Source organism: Symphalangus syndactylus, chromosome 19 (assembly GCF_028878055.3).
Source record: "Symphalangus syndactylus isolate Jambi chromosome 19, NHGRI_mSymSyn1-v2.1_pri, whole genome shotgun sequence".
Classification (NCBI taxonomy): Eukaryota; Metazoa; Chordata; class Mammalia; order Primates; family Hylobatidae; genus Symphalangus; species Symphalangus syndactylus.
Window position 1 is genome coordinate 50,586,532 of NC_072434.2, and position 26,706 is coordinate 50,613,237.

General features: G+C 44.3%; 2 protein-coding genes across 7 annotated transcripts in view; both read right to left on the reverse strand.

The window, feature by feature from the left end:
• The window catches only part of PATJ (PATJ crumbs cell polarity complex component), a 425,559-nt gene that overhangs the window by 26,732 nt on the left and 372,121 nt on the right, over positions 1-26,706 (reverse strand). For all 6 annotated transcript variants that reach the window (XM_055235148.2, XM_055235146.2, XM_063613334.1 and 3 more), the window contains 5 exons: positions 26,572-26,658; positions 22,783-22,897; positions 21,016-21,053; positions 16,038-16,160; positions 14,567-14,671 (listed from right to left, as the gene is read on the reverse strand). In XM_055235148.2, the coding sequence (XP_055091123.1) occupies positions 14,567-14,671; positions 16,038-16,160; positions 21,016-21,053; positions 22,783-22,897; positions 26,572-26,658 (468 nt within the window). The remainder of the gene's footprint in view (positions 1-14,566; positions 14,672-16,037; positions 16,161-21,015; positions 21,054-22,782; positions 22,898-26,571; positions 26,659-26,706) is intronic.
• On the reverse strand, positions 9,767-11,650 carry LOC129458849 (Krueppel-like factor 17). Its single transcript, XM_055235149.2, has one exon. It carries the CDS (start codon positions 11,597-11,599, stop codon positions 10,439-10,441), a length of 1,161 nt encoding a protein of 386 aa, XP_055091124.1. The 5' UTR covers positions 11,600-11,650; the 3' UTR covers positions 9,767-10,438.

The window sequence follows — 26,706 nt, forward strand, 5'->3', positions numbered from 1 at the left end:
TTCCCTCTCAATCTGTGTTCCCCCCACAAACTGCTATCCCCTCTCATTCTGTGTTCCCCCCTCCAGAGGCATTTACCCCTCAGGCCTCTATCCCCACTCACTCTGTGTTCCCCCCTCCGGAGGCATTTCCCCCTCAGGCTGCTGTGCCCCCTCACTCTGTGTTCCCCCCTCCGGAGGCATTTCCCCCTCAGGCTGCTGTGCCCCCTCACTCTGTGTTCCCCCCTCTGGAGGCATTTCCCCCTCAGGCTGCTGTGTCCCCTCACTCTGTGTTCCCCCCTCCGGAGGCATTTCCCCCTCAGGCTGCTGTGCCCCCTCATTCTATGTTCCCACCTCCAACGGCACTCACTCATTCCATGTTTCCTTCTGCCAATGGGTTTCCCCCTCACTGTTTCTCCAACAGCGTTCTCCCTCTGATGTGATTCCCTTAATTTGTGCCACCTTCCCCACTGTTTTCCTTTAAGAAGATATTTATTCTTATGTACTCTCTTGTGCTTTGCCTCCATGTTGCATTTAATAACTTAGGGTAAAAGGAACATTAAACTTAATTAGAACTCTATGTTCTACAGTGAAATATTGTGTATTTATTAAGCTTTCTAAATGAGTAATGAAGTAGAGGTCTTTACTGCACGGACCTAGGTTGAGTATCTTTCTTTAAAAACAGGTTTAGGTATTATGTTTTGGAGAATTGAGAAGTCAAAATAATTTCCAGATAAGTAAGATATTACAATGCATAAAAGCTTGAGCTCCTTGCTTAGAACTTTCCTAAAGGTTTCTGCAAAAGAACAAGATTAGCCCTTAGACTTACTAGACTCAAGCCTTTCAGTACCAAATCTGAAATTTAGCACTGGCTGGGTGTGGTGGCTCATGCCTGTAATCCTAGCACTTTGGGAGGCTGAGGTGGGAGGATCGCTTGAGCCTGGCAGATCAAGGCTACTGTGAGCCATGATTGTGCCACTGCACTCCAGCCTGGGGAACAGAGTGAGACCCTGTCTCAAAAAAACAACACACCACACACACACACACACACAACATAAAAATCCTCAGCACTTACACGCAGCTGGACCCTCAACCTATGGGTGCACACATGTTGAAAACAAACAGGAAGGCTGTAAAGTTAAGGTGATCCCTGAGAAAGCTGGCATCTTAAGATGGGGACACATTACAGAAACACACACACACACACACACACACACACACAAACGAAAAGCCCATGCCTGGCCTTTGGTGTAACTTACTGAAATAGAAAGCACAGCTGCTTAAAGTTTTTGTCTAGAATCTAGTGACCCTGATTTTAGTGACACCAGAATATATTGATTTTTATGTGTCTGTTAAAAATTCAATGATCGAGCTGGCTGTGGTGGCTCACACCTGTAATCCCAGCACTTTGGGAGGCCGAGATGGGCGGATCACTTGAGGTCAGGAGTTCAAGACCAGCCTGACCAACATGGAGAAACCCCGTCTCTACTAAAAATACAAAATTAGCCGGGCGTGGCGGCGTGAGCCTATAATCCCAGCTCAGCTACTCAGGAGGCTGAGGCAGGAGAATCGCTTAAACCCAGGAGGCAGAGGTTGCAGTGAGCTGAGATTGCACCATTGCATTCCAGTCTGGGTAACAAGAGCTAAACTCTGTCTCAAAAAAAAAAAAAAAAAAAAAAAAAAATCTAATGGTCTGAAGTGTGAAGCACTTGGAGTAAAATTCGAAAAGGGCAAACTGACTTCCAGCCACATCGCCACCTAGTGGCACACACCTCAAATGCCACCTGGAAAACCACTCCACTTCCAGGATTTTATAAAGGAATTTTAGTATCCTCTAACTTCAAGCCTATGTTATTACAATGAAAGTAATAAGATACCACTTAGTATTTACCATTTGCAACATACTTTATTTATTAGACACTTTACATCACACCTCATTTAATCCTCAGAGCAACCTTTTTAAGAAAGGAGCTCCACAGTCCGTTTTAGAGGAATAGGTTAGACTTTAGTAAAAGGATTCAAACTCACAACTTTCTGACACTACAGCCTACCTCTCCTACCTAAGTTGGCCTAGGTCTTCATTTCAAGTTTCAAACCTTAGGTCTTTGTCCTTTTCCTGCAGTTTATCACTGTCTTCATGGCATTAATTTGGCTTTTTTTTTTTTTTTTTGAGACGGAGTCTCACTCCGTCACCCAGGATGGAGTGCAGTGGCGCGACCTCAGCTCATTGCAACCTCTGCCTCCCGAGTTCAAGCAATTCTCCTGCCTCAGCCTCCTGAGTAGCTGGGATTACAAGCATGCGCTACCATGCCTGGCTTATTTTTGTATTTTTAGTAGAGAGGGGGTTTCACCACGTTGGCCAGGCTGGTCTTGAACTCCTGACCTGAAGCGATCCCCCCCCCCGCCCCCCGCTCCCGACCTCGGCCTCCCAAAGTGCTGGGATTACAGGTGTGAGCCACCACACCTGGCCTAAGCATTAGTTGGCTTTTTATTTGCAAACCCTGTAGACTACTTTTCTTACCCCTGGCTACACATTAGAATCACCCGAGAAATTTTAAAATCATCTGATGTCCATGCCATATCCCACAAAAATTAAATCTGAACCTCTGGGGTGGGGCCCAGGAACAGGTATTAAAATCAGTGATTTTATTATGCAACTAAAGTAAAGACCTAATAGCAGATCATTCCTTTAGTGATACTCACATAGGCCATGACACGCCTGCTCTGCACCCTCAGTGACACACCTTTTCCATTTCCAACCCTGGGTAAGCCATCCATCTTCCTCCCCTACTGGAATTTTTCTGGACTAAATTGGTAACTGTGCTGATTTGTTCCCTATTAGTTCATGTCCTTCAGCTTGATTGGAATGGCTCAGCAACTCCATGTGAGCAGCACTGAGGAGGTATCTGCTCTGGGCGAGGCCCTGCGCCTGAGGCACAGACGCAGATTTCTCCAGCTTTGGAGAACCATGGTCTGGAAGGACATCAACACCCAGGCACTCCCTATTCTTGGATGGAGAGTTTCTTTTTTTTTTTTTTTTTTTTTTGAGACGGAGTCTCGCTCTGTCACCCAGGCTGGAGTGCAGTGGCGCGATCTCCGCTCACTGCAAGCTCCGCCTCCCGGGTTCACGCCATTCTCCTGCCTCAGCCTCTCCGAGTAGCTGGGACTACAGGTGCCCGCCACCACGCCCGGCTAATTTTTTTTTGTATTTTTAGTAGAGACGGGGTTTCACCGTGGTCTCGATCTCCTGACCTCGTGATCCGCCCGCCTCGGCCTCCCAAAGTGCTGGGATTACAAGCGTGAGCCACCGCGCCCGGCCTGGATGGAGAGTTTCTAAACAAAGGATTTTCCAAAATTTATAAAGAAAAGAGGCTGGGCATGGTGGCTCACACCAGTAATCCCAGCACTTTGGGAGACCGAGGCGGGCGGATCACCTAAGGTCAGGAGTTCGAGACCAGCCTGACCAACATGGTGAAACCCTGTCTCTACTAAAAATACAAAATTAGCTGGGCGTGGTGGCACATGCCTGTAATCCCAGCTACTCAGGAGGCTAAGGCAGGAGAATCGCTTGAACCTGGGAGGTGGAAGTTGGAGCGAGCCAAGATCACGCCATTGCACTCCAGCCTGGGCAACAAGAGCAAAACTCCATCTCAAAAAGAAAAAAAAAAAAGAAAGAACAGAAGAGAGGGCTGGGTGCTATGGCTCACGCCTGTAATCCCAGCACTTTGGGAGGCTGAGGTGGGACAGTCTCTTGAGTGCAGGAGTTAGAGGCCAATAATGAGACCTTGTCTCTCCAAAAAAAAAAAAAAAAAAAAAAAAAAAAGACGAGAGTAGGGTGAGAAGGGTGTTTCAGATGAAGAGAATAACGTGGGGAGACCTTTATTCATCCCTAAATAATGCTCTACTCCCCTGGGTCTGAGGCATGGGATCTGAATTAGCAGCATCACCAGTACCTAGGAGCTTGTTAGAAGAAATGCAAAATTGGCTGGGCACGGTGGCTCACGCCTGTAATCTCAGCACTTTGGGAGGCCAAGGCAGGCGGATCACCAGAGGTCAGGACTTCGAGACCAGCCTGGCCAACATGGTGAAACCCCGTCTCCACTAAAATACAAAAATTAGCCAGGCATGGTGGTGGGTGCCTGTGGTCCCAGCTACTGGGGAGGCTGATGCAGGAGAATCGCTTAAATCCAGGAGGTGGAGGCTCAGTGGAGCCGGGATTATGCCACTGCACTCCAGCCTGGGCTTCAGAGAGCAACTCTGTCTCAAAAAAAAAAAAAAAAAAGAAAGAAAGAAATGCAAATTCTTGAATCCCACGCCACTCCTGCAAAATCAGAAATGCTGGGGAGCCCTCCAGGTGTTTCCGGAGCGTGCTAAAGTTTGAGAAGCACCATTCTACTCAAATCTGTTTAGCTGCTTTTCAAACGGACCTATATTCTTGGTTCTTTTCTATTCTTTTTTCTCGAGATGGTGTCTCACTCTCGACTGGGCTGGACTGCAGTGGTGCAATCTCGGCTACTGCAACCTCCACCCACTGGGTTCAAGCTATTCTCCTGCCTCAGCCTCCCAAGTAGCTGGGACTACAGGCACGTGCCAACACATCTGACTAATTTTTGTATTTTCAGTAGAGATGAGATTTCACCATGTTGGCCAGGCTGGTCTCAAACTCCAGACCTCAAGTGATCCACCTGCCTTGGCCTCCCAAAATGCTGGGATTACAGGTATGAGCCACCATGCCTGGCCATATTCTATTTTTTCTAAATATTTCTTTTTTGTGTGTACATAATAAAAAATTAAATAGTACAGTACATGATAAAAAAAATTCAACAATTGCCCTCCCTAGAAGCACACTGAACTTTTCTCTTTTTAATTCTAAAGAATAAGCTAAATAATATTCTTATATGCCTATTTTGAAATGTACTATCTTGGTGTCCACTGACTCCATACTCAGATGAAAATTTAGCTCGCCAAACTCTTTCACTTAACTGTTACATCATTTTTAAGTTCTATTTGTTTCCTATGTTTTAAAAATGTACTCAATCCTCTGTAGTTCTGATACTTTCCAACAACTTTTTATCTCACTTAAAAAAAAATCAGCATGATTTATAGTCCTTTGGGTATATACCCAGTAATGGGATGGCTGGGTCAAATGGTATTTCTAGTTCGAGATCCCTGAGGAATCGCCACACTGACTTCCACAATGGTTGAACTAGTTTACAGTCCCACCAACAGTGTAAAAGTGTTCCTATTTCTCCACATCCTCTCCAGCACCTGTTGTTTCCTGATTTTTTAATGATGGCCATTCTAACTGGTGTGAGATGGTATCTCACTGTGGTTTTGATTTGCATTTCTCTGATGGCCAGTGATGAGGAGCATTTCTTCATGTGTTTTTTGGCTGCATAAATGTCTTCTTTTGAGAAGTGTCTGTTCATGTCCTCTGCCCACTTTTTGATGGGGTTGTTTGTTTTTTTCTTGTAAATTTGTTTGAGTTCATTGTAGATTCTGGATATTAGCCCTTTGTCAGATGAGTAGGTTGCAAAAATTTTCTCCCATTGTGTAGGTTGCCTGTTCACTCTGATGATAGTTTCTTTTGCTGTGCAGAAGCTCTTTAGTTTAATGAGATCCCATTTGTCGATTTTGGCTTTTGTTGCCATTGCTTTTGGTGTTTTAGACATGAAGTCCTTGCCCACGCCTATGTCCTGAATGGTATTGCCTAGGTTTTCTTGTAGGATTTTAATGGTTTTAGGTCTAACATATAAGTCTTTAATCCATCTTGAATTAATTTTTGTATAAGGTGTAAGGAAGGGATCCAGTTGCAGCTTTCTACATATGGCTAGCCAGTTTTCCCAGCACCATTTATTAAATAGGGAATCCTTTCCCCATTTCTTGTTTTTGTCAGGTTTGTCAAAGATCAGATAGTTGTAGCTATGCGGCATCATTTCTGAGGGCTCTGTTCTGTTCCATTGATCTATGTCTCTGTTGTGGTACCAGTACCATGCTGTTTTGGTTACTGTAGCCTTGTAGTATAGTTTAAAGTCAGGTAGCGTGATGCCTCCAGCTTTGTTCTTTTGGCTTAGGATTGACTTGGCGATGCGGGCTCTTTTTTGGTTCCATATGAACTTTAAAGTAGTTTTTTCCAATTCTGTGAAGAAAGTCATTGGTAGCTTGATGGGGATGGCATTGAATCTATAAATTACCTTGGGCAGTATGGCCATTTTCACGATATTGATTCTTCCAACCCATGAGCATGGAATGTTCTTCCATTTGTTTGTATCCTCTTTTATTTCATTGAGCAGTGGTTTGTAGTTCTCCTTGAAGAGGTCCTTCACATCCCTTGTAAGTTGGATTCCTAGGTATTTTATTCTCTTTGAAGCAATTGTGAATGGGAGTTCACTCATGCTGCTATAAAGACACATGCACACGTATGTTTATTGCGGCACTATTCACAATAGCAAAGAGTTGGAACCAACCCAAATGTCCAACAATGATAGACTGGATTAAGAAAATGTGGCACATATACACCATGGAATACTATGCAGCCATAAAAAATGATGAGTTCGTGTCCTTTGTAGGGACATGGATGAAACTGGAAAACATCATTCTCAGTAAACTATCGCAAGGACAAAAAACCAAACACCGCATGTTCTCACTCATAGGTGGGAATTGAACAATGAGAACTCATGGACACAGGAAGGGGAACATCACGCTCCGGGGACTGTTGTGGGGTGGGGGGAGGGGGGAGGGACAGCATTAGGAGATACACCTAATGCTAAATGACGAGTTAATGGGTGCAGGAAATCAACATGGCACATGGATACATATGTAACAAACCTGCACATTGTGCACATGTACCCTAAAACCCTAAAGTATAATAAAAAAAAAAAAAAAAAAAAAAAAAAATCAGGCCAGGTGTGGTGGCTCACGCTTGTAATCCCAGCACTTTGGGAGGCTGAGGTGGGCGGATCACAAGGTCAGGAGATCAAGACCACAGTGAAACCCCATCTCTACTAAAAATAGAAAAAATTAGCCGGGCGTGGTGGTGGACGCCTGTAGTCCCAGCTACTTGGAGAGGCTGAGGCAGGAGAATGGTGTGAACCCCGGAGGTGGAGCTTGCAGTGAGCTGCGATTGAGCCACTGCACTCCAGCCTGGGTGACAGAGCGAGAGTCCATCTCAATGAAAAAAAAAAAAAAAATCACACCTATTCACTTATGTAATTTTTTTTTTTTTTTTAAATTTTGAGACAAGGTCTCACTCTGTCATCCAGGCTGGAGTGCAGTGGCACGATCTTGGCTCACTGCAACCTCTGCCCCCGCCCCTGGTTCAAGCAATCCTTCCACCCCAGCCTCGCCAGTAGCTGGGACTACAAGTGCATGCCACTATGCACGACTAATTTTTGTATTTTTTTGTAGAGACGGGGTCTCACCATGTTGCCCAAGCTGGTCTCAAACTTCTGGGCTCAAGCGATCTGCCAGCCTCGACCTCCCAAAGTGCTGGGATTATAGGTGTGAGCCACTGCACCCGGCCCATTTATATAATTGTAAAAGTCAAAATGATTCTATAGTGTTTAATGAAAGAGTCCTTGCTCCTTTACCCCCATTACAGATTCTCACTCCCTAAAAGCAACTACTTTCAGCTGTTTCTCCTAGTATTTGCTTCCATATTCACATCGCCCAGGCCAGAATGCAGTGGCGAGATCTCGGCTCACTACAACCTCTGCCCCTGGGGTTCAAGTGATTCTCCCACCTCAGCCTCTTGAGCAGCTGGGATTACAGAGGTGCACCACCACACCCGGCTACTTTTTTATATTTTTAGTAGAGACAAGGTTTCTCTGTTGGCCAGGCTGTGCTTCCATATTCTTAAATAACAGTTTTACTTCTATTTCTTGATTTTAAAATTTTTGATATCTAATCACTCCTTATTGTGGAAGATGAAGATTTAACTCACATTTTCATTCTACTAAAACACCACAAATCCCCATGCTACTAATAATTCATTCGGCCAGGCGTGGTGGCTCATGCCTGTAATCCCAGAACTTTGGGAGGCCAAGGCAGGCAGATCACTTGAGGTCAGGAGTTTGAGACCAGCCTGGCCAACATGGTGAAATCCCATCTCTACTGAAAATACAAAATTAGCCAGGTATGGTGGTGCATGCTTGTAGTCCCAGCTACTTGGGAGGCTGAGGCAGGAGACTTGCTTGAACCCGGGAGGTAGAGGTTGCAGTGCACTCCAGCCTGGACAACAGAGCGAGACTCCATCTCAAAAAAATAAAATAAAATTAAATAAAAATAATTAATTCATCCTAATGTTTGGTTATATTGGTTATTATTATTATTATTATTATTATTATTTTTAATTTTTCCAAATTTTATTAAGACTACTAAACATTTACGTCGAAAAAGTTCAATGAATCCTAAACAGAATAAAGGTAAGTTCAAAACCATACAAAACCAATCACTATATTTAAGAACAGATACGCTATGTGGTAAAAACAATAAATAGCTAAGGCAAGATTAATCAAAATTCAGTATAGTGGTTACCTCTGCAAAGGATGGGGAATTCAAAGCTTTAAATGTACTGGTAGATCACTTTTCCTTCTTTTTCTTTGAATTTTATTTTTTACAGAGACAAGGTCACGCTGGTCTCAAACTCCTGGCCTCAAGTTATCCTAAGCATTTTTATTATTTTGTATTATTTTTCTTTTTCCTTTTTTTTTGACCTTCCTAACGTGAGTGCATTTATTATTAAATTGGATATATACAAAATATTTTTTGCAGGTATGATAGATATCACAATCAATGGAAAATGAATCAAGTTCACCCATTCTTCTTCTGTGTTACTTATAACACAAGTCAGGAACCTGGAAGTCATCATTGGCCTCGCCCTCACCTACCATATCCAGTTAACTATCACTTTCCTACTTCTCCCTACCGCCACTCTCACACTCTGGCCAAAGCCACCCTGACTCCCACCTGAAATACTGCTATGTCCCTTCCTCTCCCTTACATCCTCACTCTAATCTAATCTCCATGTTGCAGCCAAAGAAAACAACCTTATCTCTCCATCTTGAATCTATCTCACCATCCCCTTTACTATCAGAAGCAAGAGTGACAAGTAAATTTCCCAAGACACCTCATAGCCAGGAAATGGCAGAGGCAGGATTCAAAATCTATTAGAGTCCACAGGTCTTGTTTGTTTTGAGATAGAGACTCGCTCAGTCGCCCAGGCTGGAGTGCAATGGTGAGATCTCAGCTCACGGCAACCTCCACCTCCTGGGTTCAAGAGATTCTCCCATCAGCCTCCCAAGTAGCTAGGATTACAGGTGCCCGCCATATGCCAGGCTAATTTTTGTATTTTTTGTAGAGATGGGGTTTCACCATGTTGGCCAGGCTGGTCTCGAATCTTTAATCTCAAGTGATCCGCCTGCCTTGGCCTCCAAAAGTGCTGGGATTACAGGCGTGAGCCACCGCGCCGGGCCCAATTTGTGCACTTCTAGTAACATCCCTCCTTTGCTAGATTGTGACCTCCACAAGAGCAGGAGCCTGTTTTGCCCACCGTTGTAGTGCACATCATACACCCTTGATCACTCTGTCCTCTCCAAGTCCACTTCTTGGTGAAAACTAGGTCACCAAGCAGACAACAAGCAATCTGGTTTGCTGACCCTACCCACGAGGCTGTGTGTGAGCCAGGTGGGCTGGGGAACAGAGACTAGCCCTGGCCCAGTGAACCCGAGATGGCCTGCTCCATGGAAGGGATCTGGTGCCCTAGTAGAAAGACACTTTGAGTACCCAAGACTTCAATCCCTGGGGCTAGTGAATGGGTCATAAATGAGCCCCTTCTGCCCCTGTTCTTTTAATCATGTCCACTCCCCTCACATAGGAGCTTGGATGAAGGGCACCTGGATGTCCATCCCAGGTATACTGGGGCCACTAGTAACACAGACAAAGGCAGCAAAGCAGGACAGGGTCACGGTAGGGGTGGGAGGGCAGGGGCAGGCACGGCCAAGGCTGTGGGGCTTCCCCAGAGGCCCAGATAGGCTTGAGCCCGCAGAGGACCAGCTTCTCTTCTTGGCAGCACTGATGACACATTATAAATGTTGTCTATGATCTTTCTGCTCTGCAGAGGCAGGGTGCCTTCATGCACCTCTGAATCCTTACTGTCTATGCCATAGTTTCCAGAAGACAGACATGTCCAACGGTATATGTCCAAGAAATATGAGGTGCAGCTAGCCCCCATGAGTCCTTCGGGTCTGATGGAGGCACCTCCTTGAGAAGTCTTTCTTCCCTGACACATCCTTTAGTTAACTCCATGCTCCTCACCACGGGTCTCCACAGCCTTGGTGCGCTCAGTATTGTGGGCTCAAAAACCATTTTGCTGAATGAATGTAGAACTTGAAGACTGCCTCTCCTCTGAGCAGTTGCCATGTCCAGTGCTCTCTGCCTGGAATCCTCTTCCTTCTTCATTCACCTAAGGACCAGCAGCAGGAGGACTGTCCTGCTCTCCCTCGGGGGCCTGTGGGTCTGAGGGTGCCGGCCGATGAGTTTTCTGGTGTTGGTTGAGATGGTCAGACCTCATGAACTCCCGGCTGCACTGATCACATTTATATGGTCGATATCTGGTGTGTCCTCGCATATGTCGTCTAAGCTCATCAGAACGGAAGAAAGACCATGAACAACTTTCCCAGTTGCAAGAATACGGCCTCTCACCTGTGTGCTTGTGCTGGTGGCTCACGAGATGGGAGCGTTTGGTATAAGCTTTTCCGCAGTTCTCGTAGTCGCAGCAGTAAGGCCTTGCCTCTGAGGAGCCCCCTCTACCAGTTCTTTGCTGAGGCCTGGAGTTCTTCTCTGCTGTCTGTGGAGCAGGTCTGGGCTGCTCCGGTAGAAATGGGCCTTCTTGAGAGTCTGGCTGACTGACAAGAGAGGCCTGAGATCCTAAAACCAGCAATGACTGGGACTCAGCTAGGGGCATCCCAAGGTCATGGGCATCTTGCGGGGGCAACTTCTGAGCCATGGAGGGGAGCACTGCCTGGGCCTCAGTGGAAGGTACGGTCGGGCCCAACAATATTTCGTCAGAAGGTACTGTCGAGAGGCCAGGGTAAGGCATTGGAGGGGTCCCAGTGTGGGACATCATTGGGATTCCAGTGCAAGCCGAGACTGGCAGCCCATTGGGGGGCATCCTTAGATTCTCACTGAAGGGCCTGGCCACCCTTGGAATATTGGGCTCTCCTGTGGGCATTAGTTGGGGCCCACTGAAAATCATCTCTTGCTGAGGGGGAGACACTCTCTGACAGTAAGCCATCTGGGAAGGAGTGAGAGTCGCTTGGGGGCAGTAGCTCATACCACGCTCAGGCAGTGGCATACTAAACTGTGGCCCCCCTTCATCCACATTCTGCCTCGGCACCTCAACAGACACCAAAGGGGACCCCAGCATCTCTGCGCCGTGAGGAAAGTGCTGCATGCTTGGTAGGCCTTGGTTCCAAGAGGTGTGCACTCCAGAGCTTCCAGAAGATGAAGACATGTTCAAGGTGGGCGCTGAGCTCTCGTTATCCTGGGCAGCTTGGTGCGCTGCCTGCCACCGGCTCAGCTCCCCAGCCTCCTGTTCCATCTCAGCCTGCGGTCGGCCGTACATGAAGACTGGGTGGGGTCTAAACTCTCTACCGAAGAGACAGGGAAACAGCCACCACGGCGTCGCAGGCGGGTATCCGGTTTTTATTATTATGACATTATAGTTACATAATGTTATTATTTACTGATTTAGAGCTGGGATCTCACTCTGTCGCCCAAGCTGAGTGCAGTGCTACAATCACAGCTTACTGCAGCCTCAAACTCTTGGGCTCAAGTGATCTTCCTGCCTCATCCTCCGAGCAGCTAGTTTCTATGTGCTTTTTTTTTTTTGAGATGGAGTCTGACTCTTGTAGCCCATGCTGGGGTGCAATGGGGTGATCTTGGCTCACTGCAACCTCCGCCTCCCGGGTTCAAGGAATTCTCCTGCCTTAACCTCCTGAGTAGCTGGGATTACAGGCATGCGCTACCACACCTGGCTAATTGTGTCTTCTTATTTATTTGTGAGGAAGACAGAGCTGAACAAATTATATCCATGTGTGAAAATATCAATAATACTAGATTTTGCTAAGGGAGAGAGACTTTTTTCTGGTCAGTTACCATTTGAAGTAGGATCCTCCTAAGGTCTTTGTAATTCAAGGTCCTGGGCTCGGCACTGAAGAGCTGTACTGTACTGCCTCTAGGGGTCAGCATAACGTGAAGGATGAGCAAGCACAGCCACCCAGGGTGGAGGAACAAATGCAGGTAACTGTGTAGGTTTCCACTGAAAGTGAGGACCAGGAGTTGAGGGGAAGCAGATTCTATGCCCAGTCCGCACAGTGTTTTGGTTTGTGTTCAATAGAAAATCAGGGACCCAAATAATTTAATAATATTTGGCCTATCACATAAACTCCCTTGAAATTAATGACAGGATTTTCTTTTCTTTCTCTTAAAATTTTAACTTAAAGACTAGTGTGATAGTAAACGGAAAGGATTTTCATTATACCCCTCATACATACTGAAAGCCGCTTACTTTTTAAACATCTGTTTGGACACTTTGGACTTAGACCACAGAGATGTTAAACACCACAAATTGCTTCTCCCAAATGTAACGGTTTTTCTTTCTTTCTTTTTTTTTTTTTTTTTTTTTTGAGATGGAGTCTTGCTCTGTTGCCCAGGCCGGAGTGCAGTGGTGCCATCTCGGCTCACTGCAAGCTCCGCCTCCCAGGTTCACGCCATTCTCCTGCCTCAGCCTCCCAAGTAGCTGGGACTACAGGCGCCCGCCACCATGGCTGGCTAATTTTTTGTATTTTTAGTAGAAAGGGGTTTCACCATGTTAGCCAGGATGGTCTCAATCCCCTGACCTCGTGATCCGCCCGCCTCGGCCTCCCATAGTGCTGGGATTACAGGTGTGAGCCACCGCACCCAGCAGTTTTTCTTTTTTTCTAATTTTTTTATTATTCAAATTAAATTTTTATTTTTATTATTTTTGTAGAGATGGGGTATCATACCACGTTGCCCAGGCTGGTCTCAAAACTCCTGGGCTCAAGCAATTCTCCTGCCTTGGCCTCCCAGAGTGTTGGGATTATAGGCGTGAGCCACTGTGCCCAGCTATGTAATGGTTTTTCAATTCGAACTTCCTATGTATTTTTTATTTATTTTGAGCCAGGGTCTCACTCTGCTGCCCAGGCAGGAATGCAGTGGCACAATAGTGGCTCACCGTAGCCTCCAACTCTTGGGCTCAAGCCATCCTCCTGCTTCAGTCTCTTGAGTAGCTAAGACTACAGGCACACACCACCATGCCAGGCTAACTTTTTAAGTTTTTTGTAGAGATGGGGTCTTGCTATGGCCTAGGCTGGTCTTGAACTGCTGGCCTCAAGTGATCCTCCTGCTTCAGCCTCCCAAAGTGCTGGGACTATAGGTGTGAGCCACTGCACTCAGCCCAAACTTCTTATTTTAAGGCTAGAATGATGAGTGGCTGGCTGGCCCTCTCCCTAAGGTAGTACATGGTGGGCTTTATTCTTTATACCTATAAGCTAATTATTTTATTTTATTTTATTTTTGAGACAGTCTCACTCTGTCACCCAGGCTGGAGTACAGTGGAGCAATCTTGGCTCACTGCAACCTCCTTCTCCCAGGTTCAAGTGATTCTCCTGCCTCATCCTCCTGAGTAGCTGGGATTACAGGTGCCCACCACCATGCCTGGCTAATTTTTGTACTTTTAGCAGAGGCGGGGTTTCACCATGTTGTCCAGGCTGGTCTTGAACTCCTGACCTCAGGTGATCCACCTGCCTCAGCCTCCCAAAGTGCTAGGATTACAGGCGTGGGCCACCGCGCCCGGCCACCTATAAACCATTTTATATTACCTCTGCAGACGTATGGTAAGCATACATTGCTGGGGAAACTCATTAATGAAACTCACTGCCAGTATGCTGCCTCTCAGTCATGCATGGTGTCAATCTCAGAGACATTTGAAGGGCTAAAATATAAGCAGGGGTAATTAATAACACATTTTGCTTTTACATCCTGGTATATTTCCTTGTGCCTCTGAACAATACAGCTGGGGACCACAGCTGATAAACAATTGTCTGCCTTGGTTGATGACTGCTATGCGTGAGAATTTAACAGTGTTGGCAATCTATGCTAAAGGAAAAAGATCATTGTATTTTTCCTCTTCCTTTAAGGGGAAAAGAAGAAACAGCACTTGGGCAGTTCAGTAACAGTCTTTGGGCATAAGAAAAGAAATCATTTCTTATTCCTTACAAACTCTGATTTACAAAAGAACACTGGAAACTAAAAGCCGTGTTGATTTATCATGTGAAGCAGAGAGTAATTTTTCTCCCCTTGTTATGCTTTCATATAATCATGCTCACTGCCTGTATGGGTGGCATTAAAGAATTTCTGAATAAAAATAATAATTTCTTGCTTTCAACCTTCATAATTCACATCAGCAAGCACCCTGCTGGGTTGCGATGCCTACTGCCAGTGACGCTCAATCTTTTTTGCACGCCACTTATCTGCCTCATGCAGCTGCGTGCTCCATTGATCGCAATACCTGCAGGATAATGCGCCCATAGGCGTTCTTCAGCAGATTAACCACATCCGCGTGAGACAGCCCATCCAAAGGTTGCCCGTTAATGCTGACAATCCGATCTCCAACCTGGAAGTACAAAAGTGACAGAAAATCACTATCATTAAGAAAAATTAAATTTGAGAAGAATGCTTAAAATTCTTTGCGAGTCCTATTTCCCATTTGTGGCTATTGTGAGGATTCTGCATTACTACCGTGCATGCATGTTCAAGAAGCATGAGGAATTTTTTTGGCTTTCCCCAAATACAGACAAATCAGAGCAACAAGAAGGGGGTCACATTTGATTATTAAAAGGCACAGTAGGCCACTTTTGTATTTTGGTAATGGTGGTGTTTCATACATCCATTTGCCAGTAATAGCGAGGTGTACACATTAACCGTTCAATAAAGTTCTAATGAGGAAGCCAAATATTTTCTGCTTTATTTTTCTACTGAAGTTAAGATTAAGGGGCAACAAGGGGGAGAAATCGTAAAAATGGTGATTCTTTTGATTGAGGGAAGACTCTAAGGTCAAATGTCTCTCAGTTGAGAGCTGATTTTGGGTGGAATGAGGTGCTTTTTTTTTTTTTTTTTTTTTTTTGAGACAGAGTTTCGCTCTTGTTGCCTAGGCTGGAGTGCAATGGCGCAATATCAGCTCACCGCAACCTCTGCCTTCCGAGTTCAAGCGATTCTCCTGCCTCCGCCTCCCAAGTAGCTGGGATTACAGGCATGTGCCACCATGCCCGACTAATTTTGTATTTTTAGTAGAGACGGGGTTTCTCCATGTTAATCAGGCTGGTCTCGAACTCCCGACCTCAGGTGATCCGCCTGCCTCGATCTCCCAAAGTGCTGGGATTACAGGCGTGAGCCACTGCCCCCGGCCTGGAATGAGGTGCTTAAAAGGGTAAAGGAAGGTTTGCAAAGGGGCTGCAATTTCTTCTTTTATTGAGAAGCTTTGATACAAATAATAATATTTTTATGTGCCTGGGGACCTAATGAATTTCTAAAGGTATAAAGTTTTTTTTTTTTTTTTTGAGACGGAGTCTTGCTCTGTCACCCAGCCTGGAGTGCAATGGCGTGATCTCGGCTCACTGCAAGCTCCGCCTCCTGGGTTCACGCCATTCTCCTGCCTCAGCCACCCGAGTAGCTGGGACTACAGGCGCCCGCCACCACGCCCGGCTAATTTTTTTTTTTTTGTATTTTTAGTAGAGACGGGGTTTCACCATGTTAGCCAGGATGGTCTCGATCTCCTGACCTCGTGATCCGCCCGCCTCGGCCTCCCAAAGTGCTGGGATTACAGGCGTGAGCCACCACGCCTGGCCTCTAATGCATCTTGCGCTCAGCCTGGGTCTCTGATGGCTATTGGAATTCCAACTTTAAACAAGGTGCCCAGGGCTGCAACTTCCTCTCCCACCCCACCACATGCTGTTAGTCCTTCAACCAGTTCTCTCGTTTACTTTAAGCTTCTGTGTCCGTGCGGCCACTCCGCTGGCCTGAATCATGGCAATAAATATAGGGATATCTCCTAAGGGACTTCCTCTTCCTCCAGCAATACTGATTCCAAGGGCATCACTGAGCTCCTAAAAAAGAAAGAAAACATAATGCTTATATATTTAATAAAGAGCCACAAACTGACTATCCCCAGATAGCTGTTGAACAAAATCCCTCCATGAGGTAGGAGGCCAGGATAACACAGGAGTTAAATGTGGAACCTTTGGAGTAGACAGCTCTGGCCCTCTTTTTTAGTTTCGCTCTTGTTGTCCAGGCTGGAGTGCAATGGCATGATCTCAGGTCACTGCAACTTCCGCCTCCCGGGTTCAAGTGATTTTCCTGCCTCAGCCTCCTGAGTAGCTAGGATTACAAGTGCGTGCCACTATGCTTGGCTAAGTTTTTGTATTTTTAGTAGAGACAGGGCTTCACCATGTTGGCCAGGCTGGTCTCGAACTCCTGACCTCAGGTGATCCACCCTCCTTGGCCTCTCAGAGTGCTGGGATTACAGGCGTGAGCCACCCTGCCCGGCCCCAGCTCTAGCTCTTAATTAGCTGTGGGGTCTTGGGGGAAGTTACTTAACCTTGTGAAAGTTGTCAGAATCAAAATGGAGTCACTTGTGTCAAAAAAAAAAAATCCTTACCAATAGAGCCAGGAAAGGCTATGCAGAAAGGGTTCTCAGGCTTGTATGCCTGATAACAAAAATTATCACAAAAGACTGCAAAAACCACAACCCTGCAGGAAGGACATCACAATCTTTCATAAAAAAATACTTCTACAAGTGCATCTGTCCCGCAGATGCCTGTCCAGCCTTGGGCTGTGTGTCACCCCTGTTATTAATCTTTGTGGCCAAGGATTATCTCAAAATAATTATATATTTCTCATTCTGTCCTCTAAAACCTTTTATTTTCCTTACCTCCCTGAATACGCACATAGTCTACTATGGCCCGCATATTCCCATTCCTGAATAAACACCATTTTCCTTTAGAGAGCCTCTCTGTTTGTTATTTAGGCTGACTACCTCTTAAAGCCTCCATGTCTATGCATAAAATGAGAAGAATACTACATACCTGACAGTGTTGGTCTGAGCATTAAATGAGATAGTATGGCACAGTCATTGCCTACAGAAATGGCTCAATAAAAGGCAATAGCAGGAGTAAATTAAACACACACACACACACACACACACAAAACACCCTATGCAGCTCCTTAGTTTAGTGGCCAATTCTGATGCAGACTTGGCAAGTATGTTCTCATATGGTGTTTATGATTAAACTGCCACACATACTATGCTCTTCTGGGTGTGAACAAACACATTTGGCTTTAAAAGACTGCGTTAAAACAAAGGATCTGAGAGGACACTCACTGTAGTGACAACAGTTTGAAGAGAGACATAAAATGCGGCTGAAAATGTTCCCCAAGACGGACTCTGGTGAAGAGACTTGGCTCTAGTCCAGTTTTTTCCCTACATTAGTATCATAGGGTTAATATTTTTAAAATCACTAAAAGAACAAATGACAAGTTCCAGTTCTGGCATGGCAGCATAGGCATGTGACAGCGTATCTCTCCTGCTGGTTACAATCAAGACGTCTAGTTAACATGTAAAAAACAACTACCTGTGGCCTCTGAAACAAAAAGAAACCAAATGAAGTGTGGTGGAGAGTCAAAACTTGGAGAAATGGCAGCAGAGGGGGAAGTTCCCAGTTTTTTTTTTTTCCTGGCAGCTGTACCCTGAAGGTGATTCCCAGTCAAGGAGCTGGAAAGGTACGGTGAATGCTAACATTCAGATAGAAATTCCATCCTTCTGGGCAGAAGAATCAAGAAAAAGAGGGAAAGAGAAGAAAAGCAGAGAAGAGGAAGCTGAAGAAAACGAATTCTCAATTCTGTTTGTGAACCCACAGAACTCTCAGACTACATATGTGTGGGACAGACCCAAACCAGCATAGCAGAAGTTTAGAGGCTGGGTGTGGTGGCTCACTCCTGTAATCCCAGCACTTTGGGAGGACGAGGTGGGTGGATCACTCGAGGTCAGGAGTTTGAGACCAGCCAGGCCAGCATGGCAAAACCCTGTCTCTACTGAAAATACAAAACATTAGCTGGGCGTGGTGGCACGCACCTGTAATCCCAATTACTTGGGAGGCTGAGGGAGGAGAATGACTTGGACCTGGGAGGTGGTGGTTTCAGTGAGCTGAGATTGCACCACTGCATTACAGCCTGGGTAACAGAGCGAGACTCTGTCTCAGGAAAAGAAAAAAAAAGAAAGAAATTTCTGCTTGGATCACGTGTGGTAGAATTGGGTAGGTAGGAGCAGGCTTTATTGCAAAAGCCTGTAAAAACAAGTGGCTGAAATGACTAAGGAAACATAATATTATTTTTGAAATCTTAGAGGAGAAATTTATGCAATAATTTTTTGGCTTTGTTTAAATCCATCATGATGTTTCCTTAATTTATCCATAATTATGTATACTGTTGGTACATTTAACTTCCCCATCATAGGAACATTTGAGTTGCTACTCTGGTGGAAAAATATTGGGAACAAATAAGGCAGATTTAGTCAAAGCTGTAGCTAATAACAACAGAAGCCACTTCCTGGGCATTCCTGATGCACTAGGTGCTATGCTAAAGACATTACACTCATGACCTCGTGTAATCCACACAATAATATTTACCTTTGAGGTAAGTTAGTGTTATCACCCCCATTCTACAGATGAGAAAATTGAGGTTGACTTGCTAACTATTATAGAGCTAATGGCTTTTTTTTTTTTTTGAGACAGGGTTTTACTCTGTCACCCAAGCTGGAGTGCAGTGGCATGATCACGGCTCACTGCAGCCTCAACCTCCTGAGCTCAAGTGATCCTCCCACTTCAGCCTCCCAAACAGCTGGGAGCTGGACCACAGGCATGCACCACCACACCTGGCTAATTTTTAAACAAATTATTTGTAGAGACAGAGTTTCCCCATGTTGCCCAGGCTGGTCTCAAACTCCTGGGCTCAGTGATCCTCCCACCTTGGCCTCCCACAATGCTGGGATTACAGGTATGAGCCACCGCACTCAGCTGTACAGCTAATGTACAGGCTGAACTGGGTCCCCCTAAGATTCACATGTTGAAGCCCCAAGTACCAGGGCCTCAGAATGTGACTGTATTTGGAGATAGGGCCTTTAAAATGAGGCCAGGGTGTGCCCTAGTCCAATGTGACTGGTGTCCTTATAAGAAAAGATTAGGACATAGGAGAGACACCAGGGATGGATGATGAGTGACACACAAAAAAGGCCACGTGTGGCTACAGCAAGAAAGCAGACATCTGCAAGCCAAGGAGGGGGGCCTCAGGAAAAACCAAACCTGCAGACACCTTCATCTTGGATCTAGCCTTCAGAGCTGTGAGAAAATAAATTCCCATTGTTTAAGCCACCCAGTCTGTGGTGTTTTATAACTGCAGATCTAGCAAACTAATGCAGCTAATAAATGGTAGAATGCCTTCAAACAGAGGTATCATTAAATCTAGAGAAGTAAAGTATGCTGGATATCACTTTACTGCAGTGGATTACCATGATTACAACAGGGTCATTATTTCTTCTTGAACCCCTCATTTAGGTCAAAGTGAGCAAAATAAAAGTCTACTTTCAGCCGGGCCTGGTGGCTCATGCCTGTAATCCTATAACTTCCGAAGGCTGAGGTGGTCGCATCGATTGAGGGCAGGAGTTCGAGACCAGCCAGGCCAACATGGAGAAACTGTGTCTCTACAAAAAATACAAAAGTTAGCCAAGCGTGGTGGTGCGTGCCTGTAGTCTCAGCTACTTGGGAGGCTGAGGCACGAGAATTGCTTGAACCCGGGAGGTGGAGGTTGCAGTGAGCTGAGATTGCACCACTGCATTCCAGCCTGGGCGACACAGTGACTCCATCTCAAAAAGAAAAAGAAAAAGAAAAAAAAGAGTCTACTTTCGTTAGATATCATCACACAGGCGTCTGAAAATCAGGGTTCGACAAATTTATGAACTGAAATACATCTTATATAATCTTCTCAATAGGGGAATTTAGCAACATGTATAAAAACCTCTAATACCAAGCTTGGCTTTTGACCCCAAAATTTCATTTCTAGGAATTAATCCTGAGGAAATTACTCATGATTTGGGCAAAAATATAAAGATATTTTACTATAAAAGATAGCAAAAATTGAGAAATATGCTAATTGTTCAATAATAGGAAACTGGTTAAGAAACTTATAGCACATGTGGCTGGGCACAGTGCCTCACGCCTGTAATCCCAGCACTTTGGGAGGCCAAGGCAGGCGGATCACGAGGTCAGGAGATCGAGACCATCCTGGCTAACACGGTGAAACCCCGTCTCTACTAAAAATACAAAAAATTAGCTGGGTGTGGTGGCGGGTGCCTGTAGTCCCAGGTACTCAGGAGGCTGAGGCAGGAGAATGGCGTGAACCCGGGAGGCGGAGCTTGCAGTGAGCCGAGATCTCACCAGTGCACTCCAGCCTGGGTGACAGAGCGAGACTCTGTATCAAAAAAAAAAAAAAAAAAAAAAAAAGAAACTTATAGCACATTCATAAGATGGAGTACTATGAAATCGATAAAAATCATACTATATGCTCTCAAAAAATACTTATTTAGTATTTGCCACATGACACCATTTTTGTTTTATAAAACTTTACATGTACAGGTTAAAAGACTAAGATTGAAAAAAATAAATAAAAATAAAACTTACACACAGGCACAGAATATAGTGGATGAGATTTGCCAAAAAATTCATAGAGGTCATCTCTGTGCTCTACTGTACTTTTCTCAGTCTATTTATTGATGTTATTTAGACCGTATTTTTATCACAGTAACTTGAAAGAGCACACTTACAATCCAATAAACTGTATTGGGGAAAAGGTACATTTAGTGCAAATCCAACACAAACCAGAAAAATACATATAGCAAAATGACTGACTTACCCTGTTTATCTCAACAGTCCTTGGTTCCATATCTGTGCCTATAAAGAAGCAACACAATTTACTTTTTAATATTAAAAAATAATATATTTAGGATATAATATTGTCCCATGAAAAATTGTTTCATTTTCTAGGTCTTTCAAGAGAAGACACTAAAGCACGCAGGTATTGTACCCTTCCTCAGCATCCAAGCTGGTAGCCAAGTCACCAGGGGCCGTGTCCTCTTTTTTTTTTTGACACAGAGTCTCGCTTTGTCACCCAGGCTGGAGTGCAGTGGCACCATCTCAGCTCACTGCAACCTCTGCCTCCCAGATTCAAGCAATTCTCCTGCCTCTGCCTCCAAATAGCTGGGATTACAGGCGCCTGCCACCACACCTGGCTAATTTTTGTATTTTTAGTAGAGACGGGGTTTCACCATGTTGGCCAGGCTGGTCTCAAACTCTCGACCTCAAGTGATCCACCTGCCTCGGCCTCCCAAAGTGTTGGGATTACAGGCGTGAGCCACCGTGCCCGGCCTGCTGTGTCCTCTATTTTAGAGAAGTGCTCTCTGTTTCAGATCAATGTGGCCATAATCATTTGGTCTGACAAAAGTTGATGGGCTATATAGCAGCAGCTGCCTGGAACATGGTGAGTAAATACTTGGAGGATGAGTCATTTGTGTGTGTGTGTGTGTGTGTGGGTGTGTGTGTATGTGTGTTTAGACGGAGTCTCACTCTGTCGCCCAGGCTGGAGTGCAGTGGTTCGATCTCAGCTCACTGCCATCTCTGCCTCTTGGGTTCAAGCGATTCTCCTGCCTCGGCCTCCTGAGTAGCTGGGATTACAGGCATGCGCCACCATGCCTGGCTAATTTTTGTATTTTTAGTAGAGGTGAGGTTTCTCCATGTTGGCCAGGCTGCTCTTGAACTCCTGACCTCAGGTGATCTGCCTGCCTTGGCCTCCCAAAGTGCTAGGATTACAGGCATGAGCCACCGCACCCGGCTGAGTCATTTGTGTTTCATTGTACATTTTTTTTTTTTACCTTAAAGATAACCCTCTATTCAACAAAAGACTTAAAAGGACCCCTTGTCCCACCCTGCCCCCAAGGATATACAAACTTTTTTTTTCTTTTAACTGGCCCAATTTTCCCATAGAAGGCATACACACTTCTGACCTTTCTCCAGTGACCTGTAATTTATTAATTTTCTCTTTGTAAATAATTTTATTTTACCATGCACTCCAGCTTTCTGCTTTTCTGTTTTTCAGGTGTTTTGTGTTGTGCCACTGAAGGAATTTCTTTCTTTTTTTTTTTTCCTGGAAACGGAGTCTTGCTCTGTCACCCAGGCTAGAGTGCAGTGGCACGATCTCGGCTCACTGCAACCTCTACCACCCCTGCCAGGTTCAAGCAATTCTCCTGCCTCAGCCTCCTGAGTAGCTGGGACTACAGGCATGTGCCACCATGCCCGGCTAATTTTTTTGTATTTTAGTAGAGATGGGGTTTCACGGTGTTAGCCAGGATGGTCTCGATCTCCTGACCTCAGGTGATCCACCCGCCACAGCCCTCCCAAAGTGCTGGGATTACAGGTGTGAGCCACCATGCCTGGTCACCACTGAAGGAATCTCTATGGCTTTCCTACCTTCAGAACAGGCCTTTCAGAAAGCTCAGCTTATGCGGCCAAGCTCAAAAAATTAAAAAACATTTATATTAAAGAAGACTGGTTTTTAAAAAACATATATATATTTTTTTAATTTGGGTAACAGGGTAGTTTTGCTTTGGGTGTGTCCGTGTAATACCTGAATTTTTCTGGGAAGGATCTGAAACTCTTTTTGTGCCAACCAGGTTTTGCAGGCCAGTGATGACAGGAGCGAAGGAGGGATGACAGCTGCTGTGTGCGCTCTGCTGACTACCCTGAAAGAAAGACCCAGGGGTCATCTGTGTGCAGACATTGACTTGATCCCCAAAATGCATACTTATCCATTAGTGTGCCAATTACTGATGTCACCATAACCATCTAACAGAAAATCGTGAAGAGGCCAAGAAAGAAAACAAAAATCACCCACACTATTCTCTTACTACCTCAACCCAATCCCATTTAGACACTTCCTCCATTGCTTTCTCCATTATATGTGCTTTTGCATACGGTTTCAATCACCAAGGTGGAGACCATACAATCATTTCAGCTGTTCTTGCTCCACATAAAATCAAAACCATTTTCCTAGGTTGCCACATAGTGTTTATGTATATATAGTCAGTTAATGGGCACTATGTTTCATTTGGGGTTACAGTCAACCTTATTACCCAAAATGTATTATGTATTTTGCTAAAACATGTATAATAAGACCTTGATTAGCAGAAACCTACCAAAATAGAACCCTCAATTGTGGGGAAAAAAGTACCAAATCTGAAGGGAAAAAGGCTTGTTTTAGGGATATATAACATTTTTTTCTCAAAGATTTTCCTAGAATCAGTAATAATTTAGTCCAGTCTCCTAGATCTCCATTACCTGTCCCTCTATTCATTTAAATGAATATGTGAGGTTAATACTGTGTAGTCTTTTAAGGCCAGTGGCTGTTCAACAAAAACTGTATACATAGTGAAGGGCCTTTCTTATGTAGACAACAATATTGCAAATAATGAATATCTTTTTCTACCAAATTATTCTGCATCAAAATTTAAGCTAAGCCTAAGATCACTGTTATCAGTTCATAAATTATAATTTGGTCCATTTTCTTAACTCTATGATGAAAGTTGTTTAATATTTTAATTCCTAAAATATGAAAACCTTCAAATATATAGAGAAGCTGAAAGAATTATACAATAGACATCCATATAAATAGCACCTAGATTTCACAATGAGTATTTTGCTATATTTCCTTTATCACATAGTCATTTATCTATTCATCACTCATCTTTTTTTAAAAAATTCATTTCAAAGTAAGTTGTAGATCTCAGTATACTTCACAGTGGCTATATACATTTAAAGGAGTTTTTTTATACTTTTCCTTAAAGGATATGATTTAAGTAAATGGTACTATAATAGATAACTAATCAGAACTGAGGAAGTACAGTATATTATAACTTTTGCCTTTAAAAAATTTCAGAAAGATGTGTTTGCCAAGACCTTTACTGCATTGTATTGTAATTTTTGAGGAGTCTCCCTCTGTCACCCAGGCTGTAGTACAATGGCGCAATTTTGGCTCACTGCAACCTCTGACTCCCAGGTTCAAGTGATTCTGTTGCCTCAGCCTCCTGAGTAGCTGGGGTTACAGGAGCCCACCACCATGCCCGGCTAATTTTTGTATTTTCAGTAGAGACAGGGTTTCACCAGGCTCTTTGGTCAGGCTGGTCTTGAATTCCTGCCCTCAAGTGATCTGCCCGCCTCGACCTCCCAGTGCTGGGATTACAGGTATGAGCCACCACGCCCAGCCCCACGACGTTTATGAAAGTACACTTTGCCTGGCTGTGTTCCCTTAGTTGGCTGAGGAAGAGATCTCGCAAGTATTTTTTCCTCTGCGGAGTAAGGAAATTTCTTTCTGGTTTGGTGGAAAGTCATTTTAAAAAAAGATGCCTGGTGGCCCCAAAGCTAGAAGTTATTTCTCTCTTAATGAACTCACTTTCTATGAATTAAGTCAACAGCTTATTCTCCTTCGCACTCAGAAGAAGGCATTGATCTCCCTATTTTGTAACTGCTCAGAAGGAAATCTGTGTTCCTACAAGATCCTGATTTTTTAAATGGGTCTGGATATAAAAATGTTTGGCAATGGAATCTTGTTTTTGCCCACCAGGGTCAGTCTTCAACTCATCATGACGGGAAGACATTTCCTTTTCACAGTCGGCTACCAGCCTTCTTCTAATTAGCCAAATAGGGCAAACTCTTTTATCTCACCCATAATTTTAAGCACCTGAGATCACCTGAGATCAGGAGTTTGAGACCAGCCTGGCCAAGATGTTTTGAAACCCCGTGTCTACTAAAAATACAAAAATTAGCCGGATGTGGTGGCGGGCACCTGTAGTACCAGCTACTCAAGAGGCTGAGGCAGGAGATTCACTTGAACCCAGGAGGCGAAGATTACAGTGACCCGAGATCGCGCCATTGCACTCCAACCTGGGCAACAGAGTGAGACTCCGTCTCAAAAATAAATAAATAAATAAATAAATAAATAAATAAAGAAGAAGATGCTCACATACATTTCTCAAGAGGGACAGAAATCCAGTTCTATCCACTACCTTACCTATCGATCAGTCCAAACTTTTCTTAAATCACACAAACTCCTGTTACCTCTTTGTGCCTTTGTGTATGCTATTTTCCCTGTCTGAGATGCCTTTTCCTTCTTTTCCCCAAACTCCATTTGGAGTGAGATTCAATGGAACCTCCTCTGTGTAGCTTCATTCTAATCTTCTGTATACAATAAGGCTTTAATGAAATCATTCAACAAAGATGAGCCTTCCATTAAGGAAGAAGCCTGGCTAGACAACTGTTTCGTTTGTTGATATAAGTCTGGTCAATATCATCACTAACTATTAACTCATGGAATCCTACAGCAGCACCGTGTCTTAGATATTTGCTGCCCATTATGTAAGCCAGAAATGGAAAAAAAAAAAAAAAAGGGTTTCAAACTTAATATAGTGTTTATTGGGTTTGACTGCTTTGAAGATTCCCTAAGACAAGCCAGCTAGTCTGTAATCCTATCTGAACAATGGTATTTTCCTCACTCATTTTTTAACAGCAGTGAGGAACAGGAGGCAGCTAATAGCTTTCCAGAAGTACCTGTGTGCTAACTGTAAGATCAGAGCATCTTCTGAACAAAGGCCTTGGAGAGGCTTCAGAAATAAGGCAACCAGGAGGGGACCAAAAGTCATGCTTTTAACCTCAAAACTAAGGCGGCCTATCCATAACCCAGAGAGGAGACTTAGGGGTCACATATAAGTTTCTATAGTCTCATTATGTACCACATGGGGCTAACCATACAGTCTACCATCTTGATTTTGTCAGCCATTACAATGAAAAAAATATAGTGAAATATACTTTGCAAAAAAAAAAAAAAATGGCACTTACATCAGCTTTGCAAATAAAGATGTTTGCTAACCCACAAAATATCACCCACTAAGGCCTCCCTCCCACAGGAAAAACCCCCACACTTGGTTCTCCTAGGAATATGCCATTAATTGCCCTCGGCATGTGTGAGTGGCTAGTCACAAGTTAACTTTATAGCAATATTTAATTGAATGAATAGAACAATGTTGTGCTAATGAGGGTCAAATTGCCACCAGATGTTGCCTCTGTTTTTTTTTAAATAAACACAGCTGTGTACATGCGTGCAGAGGCAATATAGAACTAATAGTGAGAGAAAAGTGGTTCTAAGAAAACATTTGTAAGCAATAAAGGAGAGAAAAATCTAGGGATTAATGAATTTCCATCCCACCCTTCATTTTTATTTCAAACACATGAAAATTCACTAAACTTGGTGCTGTGAATATGCTGTACATTAGATATTATTTCCAAACAACCATTTATTAAATGGGGAACTTTCTCCCAATGGGGGCAGAAGAGTGAGTCAGTCTGATGAGAAGCCATCGACAACCTGACTATTCTGTGATGTCTTCCTTGCGGAGGTCCAGGAACCAGCTCGGAGTCTTCCAATCTCTAGCTGCACAAGTCCCTGTGCACACTTGGAAAGGCAGGAAAAGAACAGAAATGAAAAGTAGTAGCATTTATA